The 15,703-nt window shown below is 36.4% G+C and overlaps 1 protein-coding gene across 1 annotated transcript in view; it reads left to right on the top strand.

Moving 5' to 3' along the window:
• Nucleotides 1-15,703, top strand: part of Scn7a (sodium voltage-gated channel alpha subunit 7) — a 94,898-nt gene that overhangs the window by 13,534 nt on the left and 65,661 nt on the right. Inside the window, exon 2 of the mRNA XM_021156416.2 lies at nt 13,604-13,851. Coding sequence (XP_021012075.1) covers nt 13,618-13,851 — 234 coding nt within the window. The 5' untranslated portion in view covers nt 13,604-13,617. The remainder of the gene's footprint in view (nt 1-13,603; nt 13,852-15,703) is intronic.

Raw genomic sequence — 15,703 nt, 5'->3', positions numbered from 1 at the left:
CTCCCCTCCCCTCCCCTTCTTTCTTTCTTTCTTTCTTTCTTTCTTTCTTTCTTTCTTTCTTTCTTTCTTCCTTTTTCTTTTTGGATATTTTCTTTATTTACATTTCAAGCATTATTCCCTTTCCTGGTTTCCTGGTTTCCCCTCTGAAAACCCCCTATCCCCTCACCCTCACCCTGCTCACCAACCTATCCTGGCATTCCGCTATACTGGGACATAGAACCTTCACTGGATCAAGGGCCTCTCCTCCCATTGATGACCGACTAGACCATCCTCTGCTACATATGCAGATGAAGCCATGAGACCCACTATGTGTCTTCTTTGGTTGGTGGTTTAATCCCCAGGGAGCTCTGAGGGTACTGGTTAGTATGTTCATAGCAGCCTTATTTATATTTGCCAGAAGCTGGAAAGAACCCAGATGCCCCTCAACAGAGGAATGGATAAAGAAAATGTGGTACATTTACACAATGGAGTACTACTCAGATATTAAAATCAATGAAGTCATGAAATTCTTAGGCAAATGTATGGATCTGGAGTATATCATCCTGAGTGAAGTAACTCAATCACAAAAGAACACACATAATATGCACTCACTGATTAGCCCAAGAAGCTCGGAATACCCAAGATACAATTTGCAAAACACATGAAAATCAAGAAGAAGGAAGGTCAAAGTGTGGATACTTCAATCCTTCCTAGAAGGGGGAGCAAAATACCCATGGAGTTACAGAGACAAAGTATGGATCAGAGACTGAAGGAATGACCTTCCAGAGACTGCCCCACCTGGGGATCCATTCCATATACAACCACTAAAACGGACAGTACTATGGATGCCAACAAGAGCTTACTGACAGGAGCTTGATATAGCTGTCTCCTGAGAGGCTCTGCCAGTGCCTGACAAATACAGAAGTGGATGCTCACAGCCATCCATTGGACTGAACACAGGGTCCTTAATAAAGACGCTAGAGAAAGGACCCAAGCAGCCCCGTAGGAAGAACAAAAATATGCCTTGCATTTCTTGTCAGTTGTAGCATTACTCTTATTTTCGTGGTTTCCACATTGTAGATGAGAAAATCAAGGTATCAAGAGGTGAATTACCTTGTATAAGGTCAAAGATGAAGAAAAGTGGGGTGTATAAATTGCAGAACCGTTTGCGATGAATGAGCAGTATTGAAAAAAATAACTCAGCACTGGAGAGATAGCTCAGTGTTTAAGAGCACCGAATCTTCTTCTAGAGAACCAAAGTTTGATTTCCAGTACACAGCCAGCTGTAACTCTAGTCCTGGGAGAGCCAGTACACTCTTCTGTCCACTGAGGGTACTTCACACCTTTGGTACATAGATGTATATCCAGGTAATACACCCATACACATAAAATGTAATTAGTTAACTTAGTCTAACTAACTATTTAACTGATATTTTTTTAAAAGGGTCTAGACATGAACCTAACTCTATGACTGAACCTTTCACACATGTTGAATAACTATTTGAACATATCAAGAGTCTGTGATCAGTGCATCATCAGTAACTGTACATATAATGCCAATTTCTTCATGTGCTTACCCATCTACACATTTTTAAAAACCAAGTTTTAATTCTTTTTTTTCCAATTTTTTATTTGGTATTTTCTTTATTTACATTTCAAATGCTTTCCCGAAAGTCCCCTATACCCTTCCCACTCCCTGCTCCCCTACCCACCCACTCCCACTTCTTGGTCCTGGTGTTTCCCTGTACTGGGGCATATAAAGTTTGCAAGACTAAAGGGCCTCTCTTCCCATTGATGACCAACTAGGCCATCTTCTACTACATATGCAGCTAGAGACACGAGCTCTAGGGGTACTGGTTAGTTCATATTGTTGTTCCACCTATAGGGTTATTATTGCATGTCTTTCAAAACAGTGTTCAAATGACCTTGTATCTGTCTCCTAAGAATTCTTTATTGGTATAATAACTAAATGGGAATCACAGTTCTTTATTGCTTCCCAAAGGTAAAATTCACAAATACTAAGATTCTGAGTGTCACTTTGATAGGTATATTTACCTGTGTGTTCAAAGTTCCTAAGAGATTTTGCTCATTTCCACCAATCCTGGCTCTCCCGGATGAACACTACCACACTGCGGTGTGCCTATCCTTTTCTTAGAAGTTGAGTTATTCAGTGTATAATCCTTGTTGTGTCTGTTGATCAGGGTGAGTTTTGGGCAAATTATGTCTACTGGTAGATCACCATTTGCACCGCTACAATTCATTTTATACATAAATTTTATTCTATAAATACACCACAAGTATTTTTATCTTAATCTGTTTTGATAGATTGTTTCCAGGTTTTGGTAATTTAGCCAGTTTTTTTTTTCATTTTTATATTCATGTACCATATCTCTTTTTTAACCTCATTTATTAATCTTAAATGTCTAAATATTTACGTGAAGATATGAAATCATCTTTGTCGTATGTTCTTTGTTCAGGAAGATCTTTACTGAATATAGAATTGGAAGTTTACAATTGCTTTTCCTTGTATACATTAATAGCATTGTTATCCTTTCTCTTGGCTTCCACTTCTCTAAGAAGAATTCAGTAATTACTCTTGCTTTTATCTTCTAACACACATGTTGTCATTCCTTAATTGCTTTCAAGATTTGGCTATTATTTAATTTATATTACCTAAACATCAAGGCTAATTTTTTTCTTCTCGATTCATTTTTAAATTACAGTTGTTTTCTAAAAGTATTGTTTCTGTGGATTGTATTTTAAATCATTTTATAACAAATTTCAGGGAATGGGAAGATGGTTTTTAAGGTATTATGCTTGCTAACCAAGAACAAGGACAAGAACCTAACTAAAAGCCAGGTTGTATGCACACTCATGATCCCAGAACTTAAGAGTGGGCTACATGGAGATTCAGGGATCCCTGGCCATTCAGTGTAGCTGAAATAAGGACTTTCTTGTCTTTAAAAATGAAGGTAAAAAAGCTATTGAGGAAAGACACCCTAATGTTACCTTCTCATCTCCATATATATCCACACAAGTGTGAGTACCCACCCACATACTTGCACACTCATGAATATGCCATGCACATAAAACACACACACATAGTATTCAGGCATGCAGGAGCACAAACTTACATGTGAGCATCCAGTTTTTAAAAATAAGGAAAAGATATTCAGCTGGTTTTCCAATATACATGATCTTGTATTTGAACTTGGTTTCAGTGATTTGTATCATCATATATTGTATATGCATGCATGCCAAACAAATATATGCAGATTTGTATATACAACACCTGTACCCAATAGAATTTGCTTATCTTTATCAACACTCAGGTCTATATTTATAATTTCTCACTGAATTTTCAATTTTTATATGTATCTCAAATTCAAAAATTATTATCTCTTTCCTAATATTTGAATTAGAATTTCCAGTGTTCTACAACACCTTTCTAAATAGTTAATAATCATCTTCCAAATCTTATATGTCTTACAAAGTTTTTTCATTGCTTCTACCTGGACCTAGAAGTCAACTATTAGCATTTAATATTTAAAGGATATTAAAGAGGATATTATCATCTAGTTACTACCTATTTTTATTTTTAAAATTTCTAAAATTACTACTGTGGTTAAGGAAGCATTAATAATGTATAAGAATTCTATTTAAATCCTATCTGTATGGTTTTGGAGGATGTATCTGAGACACTCCAACCCAGAATGCTACCTAGAAATGTTGTAGTGACTTATGCTACCAAATGTTTCCTATTATGTTTGCCTGCATATTAGTCAATGGTTCATTAAACTAGAATTTCTATTATGTTTATTTACATATCACATGGAATATACGTGTGCACATGTGTTCATGTGTTTCCATATGTGTGAATACACATGTGTGTGTGTATATGCATGTGTGTGTGTGCCCGAGATTGACATTGGTGTATTCCTAGATTGCTCACCACTTTCTTTACCAAGGCGGACTCCCACTGAATCTAGAGTTTATATATCTAGCTTGTTCAGTTAGCCATTTGAGAATGGAACTCCCTGTCTCTGCTTTCCCAGAACCAAGATTATAGAGGAACCACCATTCCTTTGGCGATCTGAACTACAAGCACATCATACACTGAAACATTATTCTTGCCTCTCTATTTTAAATTATTATAAATAAATGAATGCATGCTTGCATTGAGAATCCTTTTCGGGTTTTAAATTTATACTATATTTTTCCATTTGATTGATTAAGCCATCTAGTAATGGATTTGGTTATAAATCTGCATGATCCAGGTAAATGGGAACTTCTTGGTTCCACATCTTGCTATAAGTGCTTCTCCAAACATGGAAGGGACAAAAAGAGCTCTTAAAACTACACAGAAACCCGCTGTAGGCATAAAAAATATATAGCAAATACTCAAACTTCACAGTGTTGTACAAAAGCAGTAGAGCTAGGGCCATGTGCCCTGTATCTCACAGTCCTAAATCTTAATGAAAATTGTGAATGGCAAGCAAAACTGCAACCATGGCTAGTGGAGGAGTGAAAGGATATAAGATGACTGATGGGGAGGATGACCCCTGTATGCAAAAATACTGGAGGACAAAAATAATTTTCCATAACCATTCTTTTGTTAAATTTAATTTTCCACATATCCACATCCTGCCAATCGTTCAAACTATGCTTAGTGATCATTTCAAGGGTAGCACTAGGGAATAGAAAATTACATGATAGATTAAAGTAACTTTTAAATATTCGTATTTACATCAGTAAGGAGATTAAGTCCCAGCTAAGTCCGCAATCAGTATCAATTAGAAAAAAACAAAAAAACAAAAACAAAAACAAAAAGCATTCCAGTGAACAGTCATAATTCTTCAACTTCAGGAGGTCAAGCATGCAGTGACGGACACTGTGCCAGGCTCTGTTCCTGCCTCCTAAACTGCTGAATGTTGCCACAAAATCTCTGCTGCCTTCAGAAATGGATTACCCATGATCCCTCCTGCTTGGTGTCTTTGGATCCATGTTCAAAACCTTGAACAGATACCACTTGCTTGACATCCCAAAGCATACACTTACTTAAATCCAGCAGAAACCAAATAAGTCGTTCTCCCAGCTATCTAGCTCTTTCTTTTCAGTTGTTGTCCAGGGAGTGTCCTACCATGATTTATAGAACTACACATTCCCTAAATCCAGATAGTGGATTGCATGATAGCAATCTCTTGTCCTCTCCAAACTAATGTCTACTTTTCCTGTTTATCTTTTCCTAGACGTATCCACTTGCCATTAGCTTGTCAACTGTAAACTGATTCAATGTTATCTCTGTTTTGAACTTTTCTGAAGTAGCTATACTGGTATATCAGTAGTTTACATTTGCTTAAACTATTTTTAGCTCATTTGAAGGAGTTATTTTAAGCACTTCCAAACTGAGATCTAAACACAATTGGGTTATCCTTGTTCTCCACAAACTGCCCAGCTGTACCATGATGGACAGTCATGGGAGAGACCGAGAAACACCTCCTATTTTGTAAAATGATACTCACAGGGACAATATGAAAGAAAATAAGAGAACTTGACAAATTTGTCTTAGAAATGGCAGTAATTCAGTAAGAGTGTTCATAGTTACAGTTACCACATTATAAATTTATCCATATTAATTTTTAAATTCACTAACTTTTTCTGTAAGATTATACTCTATAGCTTTTCTGATTATTCAAGAGAAATGGATTCCATTTTACCGAAGTTATACAACTGCAACTTGTCAAGAGTGCAATTGTGGTATAATTATTGCCAAAATCTTACTCTAGCTATTCAATTTTTTAGAAAGGCTATCTAATGGGCAGATTAACTATTAATCTTTATTTTCTTAGACACTGATGCCTTATTAAGATGGCTCAACAGAAAGCATAGTGCCTGGACCATGTTATATAAAGTCCCCACAGAAATGCTTTTACTGAATTATGTTTTAATGATTAATAATTCAGTCTGCACTCTAAAAATCAGAGGCCTGCCAGTTTGCTTGATAAATGTTTGCTTTGCTTTTCAGTGCATAGAAGACAAATGCCTGTTGTTCATTCATGCTTCGACTCAACAACTGGGTAAAGTTTCTTTCAGTGTCAGAGTAACTCCTGAAAGAGCCATCTGAAATAAGTTGTTGCAATGAGGGAAAGAGTGAGTCTCAATAAAGAATGCAGTATGGCTAAAAGTTTCTGCATTATCTGATTTAATATTATAGTATTTTATATTGCATATATATGAAGGATTTGTAATTTGACATATGTGGAAAGACACTGAGAATTTTACTGAAGTTTCATATAAATTAGCTAATAAAAGAGGGAATCATTGGATTATTTTACTGAATAGTCCAAAAGGGGGATTATATTGGGACTGTACAATAAAAACAAACAAACCAGGAAACAAACAAGCAAAACATAACCCGACTGCCAAATTGAATCTTGAGTCTTCAATGAAGTGCATCTAGACTATTTCCATTAATGACAATGTAATAAATATAACGGTGCTAATAAATATAATTTGAATATATGTGAGCTTAGCACTGTTGCCAAGCCATCTAAGTGGCCCTAATGGCATTATAAGAATTATTTTAGGCTGGGTGTGATGGTTCCATAAGTGTAGGTGGTCTTTATTCAGTCTGAGACAACCTTTGTATCTTGTGTTGCTGTACAAAACTTCAATAAAAGTATCTTAACATTTAACTGTTCTAAGATTACATGATATTGACATTACCAATCAATATTTGTATACATTGCAAATGTCTCACCCAACAACCAGTAATTTTATGCCTCCTATAGCTACTTAAGGTGAGGCCTGGTGCCCACATCAATTCTTTCAATATTAGAAAACACTTTATCCTAAAAGCAAGTCTGTTCTGCAATTGGCTCATTGATTCTATTTCTTCCTCTATGATAAGACAGGTATCTAGTTTCCACAAAAAGTTTTTCAGATACTTGGAAGCAACAAGTTTTACACTGTTCCTTTTCTGTGTTACTAGATGACGCCTCCACTTTTTTAACCAGACTCTCCATAGGTTCATTTTATTTTAATTAAAAAATTTCATTAGGTTTTGTCCAGTTTATTCACTCCAAATAGAAGTGGGTTCCTTCTCAGTCTTCTGTCAACACAGGCTAACTTTATGTTTTCTTTCTTGGCAAAAGAAACTGGTATTGACTTATATTTAAATTTCTATTAAATAAAACAGTTTGGCAGTTTCCTGTGTTACAAAGCGTATCTCTTTCCTGTTTTATTGTATAGAGGGGTATTTCTGGTACAGGTATCTGAGTCCTATATGGACTATTATACATATAATTCTATTACCTTTGATACACATACCAAATTTATCACAAATAAAATTTGCTGTAAGGGGCTGGAGAGATGATTCAGTTGTCAATCTCACTAGATGACCCATATTTAATTCCCAGAACCTATATGATGGCTAATAGCCATCTAAAACTCCAGTTCTGAGGTTATCTAGTGCCCTCTTCTGGACTCAACAGGCACTGCATGCACATGGTGCACAGGCATAAATCCAGAAAAATCACCCATATTCTTAAAACTAAAATTTAAATCTCAAAACTTATAATTAATTTCTTGTCCATTATGTGCCTATTATTGTGCTGGATCTTTTGCCAATGTGTATAATGTTATCTCTAGTTCTAGGAGAAATCTCAGATATGTGACTGAAAAATCAAGTTAAAATATGTAATTAACTTGTCTGAGATCTCTGTAAACAATAGAAACAATTTCAGGCTTGAATGTACATATACCCAATTTTAAGCTTTGTGGTTTTGTTTGTTTTATTTATTGCCTCAAGGCCATTTTCCACCACAACCTAAATTGTTTTTCAGTCTAAAATTCACAAAAGGTAATTAAGGGTTGAGTGGGTCATCATCATTGGTTAGAGTGGGCCGGGGGAAACCTTACAAACATATCATATTACAGTATTTTTCTAGCATGTATGTGTTTTATGTTGTGCTGTGTTATAATTTTATTTCATTTTATATTTTATTTCATTGTTATGTAAGCAAGGCTTATGGTAAAAATCTAAATATTAACAGTGTGTGTGGATGTGAAAAAGTCTTCTGTATTTTTTGACTGGTTCATTCATTTAGTGTAAAGAATTTATCTAACTATAGAGATTCACTCTTCAAATTCCATTTTTTTCACTTTATAAATAAAAGAGGGTGGTTAGAAAATATCAGGACAGCATCAGATAACATTTAACCGTGGAAGGAAATAAATGGAAACCGAAAGTACAAAAAGGTAATTCAGTAATTCATTTGGGTGTCAAACTGTATTACATCATGATACAGTAATGAATGATATAATGAATTAATGAATTTTTATAAGCGTCAGTCATTAGTAAAGCAGTTAGTACAGAGATGCCTCTGTGGAGTATAATTTTATAAAATTAATTAAACATTGTATAACCAAAATATGAAAAGAAAACTTTTCCTGTAATACAAATCACACTCATTCAAAACACTGTAACATTCCAGAGTAAAGTTTAATATATGAAGTGTTCCTATGTGTAGAGCATGAATCTGTGTATGCACACTTTGTACATGTAGAAAAATCTTAACAATCTTTCAATGAGTATCAGTCAGTTTTAAGTATATATTGAACAACAATTTTTGGAAAATACTTGATGTTGTGATGAACAGTTTTTAATTTTATAACATTCATATAGAGTGAGAGTTCTGCATAACCATATGCAGATTATAAAGTATAGGTTACAAGCATATACTGAAAAGTTATGTGTACAATATCCTGAAAAGGGGAACTACCGAGGTGTCCTTGAGATGATGGATGGGTAACGAGAATGTGCTACAAATACAATGGATTGCTATTTGGTTGTTATGAAAAGAAAACCTTCTGGTGAATGCATGGAACTAGAAAATGAATTGAGTGATATCACCCAGGCAGAAAAATAAAAACTGCCACGTGCTCTTTCTCTTCTTGGTTGGGTTCTAGCTCCAAACCTTCGGAAATACATATTTTACCTGAAATAACAACAGAAAACAAGAAAGTAAGAAAGGGGACTGTGGGGGCAGAATGGAGAGGGAAATGTCAAAGCACATGAGATATGAAAAATGAGAAATATGAAAACATGAAAAATGAGAAAAACTGAAAGAAAGGGTGAGGGTGGCTTTAATTGCAGGTGGAAAGGACAATACAGCTGGAGAGGTAAGGAAAATAAATAGCACTAAGGGTGATTGATTCATGGAGTCATTCTCTAAAATTATAAACACACACATACACACACACATAAATAGCTACATAGATAGATAGATAGATGATAGATAGATAGATAGATAGATACATACATACATACATACATACATACATACATACGTAGATAGATACATAGATAAATAGATACATAGACAGACAGACATGGCTCACTAGACCATAGATAATCTAACAAAAATCTCAATACTGGGCATAAGAATCCTTTCAAGTTGTTGGTTAGGAAAACCCAAGAGACTCGGCAAACCTTATAAGTAATTGCTGCTCCCCATGGATGCCTTCCAAAGTGAAAGCAAGTCTCTGTTGCAGAAGGCATGATGCATTTCAGACATAGAAGGCAAGGGATTCAAGCTGGATCTAACCTGAAGTCCTCTCCCTAAGGACAAGCTTTGATATAAGTGGAAGGTGCCATGCAAAATGGTAAGGGATTGAGGGCAATAGTAATCACGCACAGGAGTGATGCTGGTGAACCACAAGTAGGGAGATCCCTACTGCAATAGAGACACTTACACCTTAGCAGTAACCAACAGCTGTCTACTTGGACCTAAAGGCCCTTTAACAGGGTGTTATCCACACCTAGTACTGGATTCATAGCCAATAACCCATAGCTATTGTGACCCTGGATATTAGATGAGAGCCTACTACTATCACTCCCATAAACTCATAATTCCTAGCTGCATTACAAATGTCTATTTTCATGCACACAGAGAAGTGGAGATATTCTTCACTTGAAGAACTTATTTTTGCAACAGGAGCTATTACAGAAAGTCACAACTATTCATAGCCTGGAGGATAACTGAATTGGGAGTGCCCACCCTGAGGTGAGCAATCTGCAACATAAATCCTACATGTGAGGCTCAGGGAACATTGTGGATGAGTGACCTGCAAGACTGTAAAACTGAATGACCGGAATGTCTGCCTTGAGATTGTGTTTTAGATTTGAGCACTAAAATATCTCATACTCCATTAAAAGTTATGTACTATAATAGAGAGACAGAAATATCAAAACAATTAAAAGAATTCTATTAGGGACTAAATAAAATTCCAAATGAGTATAATATTAAGTATAATAAAATTCTGTATGGTGTATAGCTCTATAAAATTGAGAAATGATCTCCTTAAATGTACCAATTTAGTTTGGGATAGTCTCTAAGTTTTTTTTATTTTGATGTCTAAATTTGAATTTGGAGACTATAATGTTATGTATGGTCCAGAGAATCATCCGTAATATTCTTACTTTTTTTATTTTGAATGAGTTCAGTTTAGTAGGTATGTAAGAAGGCAAAGTAAGAGAGTAAATATTAGCAAGGGATGAATGGATGGACGGATAGTTAGATGGAGAGAGAGAGAGAGAGAGAGAGAGAGAGAGAGAGAGAGAGAGAGAGAATCATTAAATGGAAACAAATACAAAAACAGGAAACAGAAATCAATTGGAGAAACCCTATTGATGTTGCTTGCTGGAGTACCAGATTGGTATTTCCAGGAGGAGTACCAACAGAGAGAAATCACATCACAGAAAGAGCTTACAGCATCTTGCAGAAACCAACTGTGGACTGTGCAGGGTCATGCAAGTGGAACACCAAAATAACTAGAACTCATGGGTTGCATTCCACCAGCTACCCAGCCATGATAGGTGTGCCTTAGAGAGGCAGAGCTCTGAGAACTCTGTGTCCTGAGGATTTCGTGCTGTTGTAGAATCTTGTTCTGCTTGCTACCCTGGCATCACATCCCTCATAACCTATGAGGGATGTGACAACTTTAAGAGGGCTTCCAGCCCTTGTCGGGCAGTGTCATTGGCACTTAGAATAATAATTGATCTTTTTCAAGCATTACTTCTAGGGCAGATGAATGTTTCATCCACCATCCTCAGAAAGAACTTGTAGCTTGTTAGCAATGACCACCAACCTTAGGAAAAATAATTGAAGCTGTAGACAGTGAAGTTAGGTTAAGATATTTTGCTAGAGGCTCTGATGTAGGAGATGTTAGAAAACAATTTGAAGTTCAGAAAGGCGATCTTTTAATAGTTGAGTTAAAGAAATTTTAAGGTCAAGGAACAATAACGATGGCGGCCTGAACAGCACAGGCTGATGTTACCATTTTTACTGAAGCTGGACTGGTGATCAAGGGTTTTTTTGCCCTTGGTTTCCTGATATGATTTAATAAAAAAAATAATGAGTAGCTGTGCACCCTGAAAATTTAAAGTAGAAGTTACTGATTATTATTTACATAAAAGTTTAAGATTTGTGATTCTCTTAAGGTTCTTATAAGATTACTGTTTAAGATAAATACTAAGATAATTGATTCTGTCTGTTATATCAATTATTTTATTTATTTACATTTCAAATATAGCCCCCCTTCCAAGTCCCTCTTCCCCTTCACCTCTAAGAGGGTGTACCCCCTACCCATCCACTCCTACCTCACCCCTCTAGCATCCCGCTTCTCACGAGCATCAAGCTTCCACAGGACCAAGAGCATCCCTTCCCACTGCGGCCAGACAAGGCAATCCTCTAGTACATATGTAGCAGGGCCTCTGACCAACCCATGTATATGTTTTGGTTGGTAGTTTAGTCCCTGGGAGCTCTGAGGGATCCAGTTAGTTGATACTGTTGTTCTTCCTATGGAGTTGCACTCCCCTACAGCTCCTTCAGTCCTTTTCCTAACTCTTCCATAGGGGTCTCCAGGCTCAGTCCAATGGTTGACTGTAAGTATCTGCATCTGTTTCAGTCAGCTGCTGGTAAAGCCTCTCAGAGGACAGCCATGCCAGGCTCCTGTCTACAAACACATATTGACATCAGCAATACTTTTGGCATTTGGTGTCTTCTCATGGGATAGATCTCAATTTAGGGCAGTTGCTGAATGGGTGTCTGCTCCAGTTTTGTCCATGCATTTCCATTTCCTTTAGACAGGAACAATTTTGGGTCAAAAAGTTTGAGATGGGGGCCATGTTTATCTACTGAAGGTGGTCTCTTCAGGTTCCATCTCCTCACTGTTGGGCATTTTGGCTAATGCCATCCCCTTTGGGGCCTGGTAGCCTACCACATCCAAACTCCTGGTATCTAGGACTTTCTAGTGATTTACATCCGTTCCCCACCCCACACTGCTACATATTTCTACTCATTTTCCTGGCCCTCTGGGCTTCTCTCTTGTCTCCCCTCCCCATATCTAACTTGCCTTCTATGCTTATTTTGTTTCCCCTTCTAAGTGAGATTAAAGCACCCACACTTGGGCCTTTCTTCTTGTTATGCTTCATGTGAGTTGTATCATGGACATTATGAATATTTTGGCTAATATTCACTTATCAGTGAATACATACCATCTATATCCTTTGGGGTCTGGGTTACCCCATTCAGGATGATATTTTCTAGTTCTGTCTATTTGCCTGCAAGTCCCTGATTCTGTCTTTACAACTGCAAATTGATACCTGTGTGTAAAGAGAAATTGGCTTATAAGGTTACCTTGCTTGCTTATACTTTGTTACTCTATAACAAATTGCTTAGTTACAGATGTGGGTCCTTGGGAATAATTTGTTTTCTTCACCTGCAATAGTAAAATGTTTTCCATGTAAAGGTATTAGTGAACATACTGCTTTTTCATGATAATTTACTAAAAGCAAAATAAAATGTAATCATATTATCATTTTTGCTCTTCCTGAAAGATCTTGGTGGACTAAATAAGCTGTGGGAGAAAAAAAAATAGGGTTGTTAAAGTTTTCTCATTGGAACTTTACACCAGCCATCCATAAGTACATATATGTGGATGTATGTAAAGTGGTTGGAGCTTTGCTCCATTCACCCAATTTGTGAATGTGTGTGTGTGTGTGTGTGTGATTCTTCTACCTCCCTTTTTTATCAACACAAGATAATCAAGCTTTACTCTCACAGAGAAAAGTCTTCTGAGTGATCAATTGCCAACCGTACGACCTCAGCTTAGTTTACCCTGACCTGTGGAAGATGGCCTTCAACAGTGGGGAATATGGAGTTCTAGCTGAGATGTTTCATTAAGCAACATATTCATGGATCAGCTTTAGATGGCAGAATTTCAGGCTCCTTTTCTCCATTGCCAATATTTTTATAAAACACGATTTTAAAATTGTAGTCTTTACGGGAAACAATTCATCCTATAGCTGTTGTCAAGGACAAAACATTTTCACTCCTGGGCAGTTTCGTTGTTCCCTTCCCTCACTGTCATGGCGCTAAAGGGGTAGCTGATCCCCAGACTAGGGCCCCAGGTGTATACTTTAAGATAATTGTTCTTAAGTCTGAAATGGTAGGGGAGAGTTCTTTGAACTCATCTCTTCATGAGTTCAAAGAACATATGACAACTTACTGATAAAATGATTTTACACATGGCCAAATTTTGCATATTTACTATTTTACAGGTATAACACTGAAAATGTTGACTTCCCCAGAGCCGAAGGGCCTTGTCCCATTTACAACAGAGTCACTTGAGCTTATAGAAAATCACATTGCTAAAAAATGCAATGAAGAGCCCGAAGAAGAAGGTTTAAAACCAAGCCATAATCTAGAAGCTGGCAAAAGACTTCCATTTCCCTATGGAACCCTTCCTCGAGGAACCGTGTCAGAGCCCTTGGAAGATGTGGATCCATACTACTATGTTAAGAGAAATGTAAGTATTAACAGTTATCATTGAAGCTATATTTTACTTCGCTTATATTCATCCACTTGAACTGTAATTGAGATAAGACTTAAAGAAAATTAATAGAGAAGGCATTCTTTCATAATTTATTCTTTGTGGGGTCAACATACTCAAGATAGTTAAACCTGATAAAATATCTGAGTAATATGTTATGGTTAATGACCATAGTATATATACTGCTATTCCTTAATATAAGTGGGTATTGTGAAAATATGCTAATTACCTTTTTCTGATTAGCAATTTTAAAACAATCATGAAATATTTAGAATGTGGACAGAAATTTCAAACACCTTGATAACTTACTAGTCAAAATAATACATTTATTTTTAATCATATATAAATTCACAAATTCAAACCTCCCTCATTTCTAGGAAGACTTTAGAGACCTAGAAATTATGTATACACAAACACACACGCACATGCACATACACACCCTACCATCACAAACACAAAATAAGTACAAGAATGATTTCTGTTAGAAAATTCAGACATGTGGATTGATGAAGATAGATGAGTCTTGTTTCAAAAGCACAGTTTGGGGGCTGGAGAAATGTCTCAGTGTCTAATAGCACTGGCTGTTCTTCTGGAGGTCACAAGATTGATTGCAGTCCCTGTACAGTAGGTCACAACCTTTTGTAACTCTAGTTCCAGAGGATTTGACCTTCTTTTGGTCACTATGGACACTAGGAATGCAAATAATTCATATATGTACAAAGTGAAGATATCTATATACTTGAAACAAGATAAAATTTTAGGTACAGCTTGCAGAATACTTGGAATTTTAATAAAGCCAAGGTAGAACAGTTTATGGACAAATGGAATGGCAAGAGCCAAGATTGATTCTACAAGAGGGCATAGAAAGGGCTGTGCTATTACTGGAAAATCAGTTATGTTGTTGACTGTGACAAACATGAGAGAGTGGAGGTGTCATCATGGAATTACTGTAGTGGACAAGGACATTTGGGGTGAATGTGGCAGGCCAATAAAACCAAGATAATATCTTTCTTAATTAGAAGAGAAATGATCAATACAGAAAATAAAAGAGAACATAAAAGACAGGGAGAAATATAAGGTAGAGAAGAGGAGAAGACGAGAAAGAGATGAGGGAAAAGAGAAGGGGTGAGAATGGGAAGAGGAAGAGAAGAGAGATAGGGAGAAATGAAGAGAGGGGAGGAAGGACTTGTATATTACAGTTAATTTACCTAGTGTACAAACTGATAGTCCTTAGCATAAATGGCTTTTATGTAAATATGATGATTGCTGTCTTCTAGTTACCTATTTTTAAATAATCATAAAATATTAACACTATAAAAGAAAAAGAGAAAAGGAGGAGAGAAAGAACAAGAAGGAAATAGGGTGGAGGGAACCCTGTGATTCAGTGTCTTATGTCAGGAAAAGAAACAGTAGGATATGACTGATGAAAAATGCCAGTGTTTATAGCTTGAAAGAGTGAAGTTACATTGACAAAAAGCGAAATAAAGTTTATCTACTAGCATCTTGATATTCATGTATCATATGCACTGATGTTATATCTAATGAGGAGATCAGAGTGAACGAAAATATCTGCAGAAAAAAAAATACATTCATTGCATAACTGTTCCTCTAATACTGTCATGGTGTCACTTGAATTTTTTTTTCACTGTTTATTTTTTTTATTAGGTATTTTCCTCATTTACATTTCCAATGCTATCCAAAAAGTCCCCAATACACTCCCCCCCACACTTCCCTACCCACCCGCTCCCACTTTTTGGCCCTGGCGTTCCCCTGTACTGGGGCATATAAAGTTTGCAAGTCCAATGGGCCTCTCTTTCCAGTGATGGCC

The sequence above is a fragment of the Mus caroli genome, chromosome 2, assembly GCF_900094665.2.
Source record: "Mus caroli chromosome 2, CAROLI_EIJ_v1.1, whole genome shotgun sequence".
Classification (NCBI taxonomy): Eukaryota; Metazoa; Chordata; class Mammalia; order Rodentia; family Muridae; genus Mus; species Mus caroli.
This window is presented reverse-complemented; position numbering and strand designations above follow the sequence as displayed.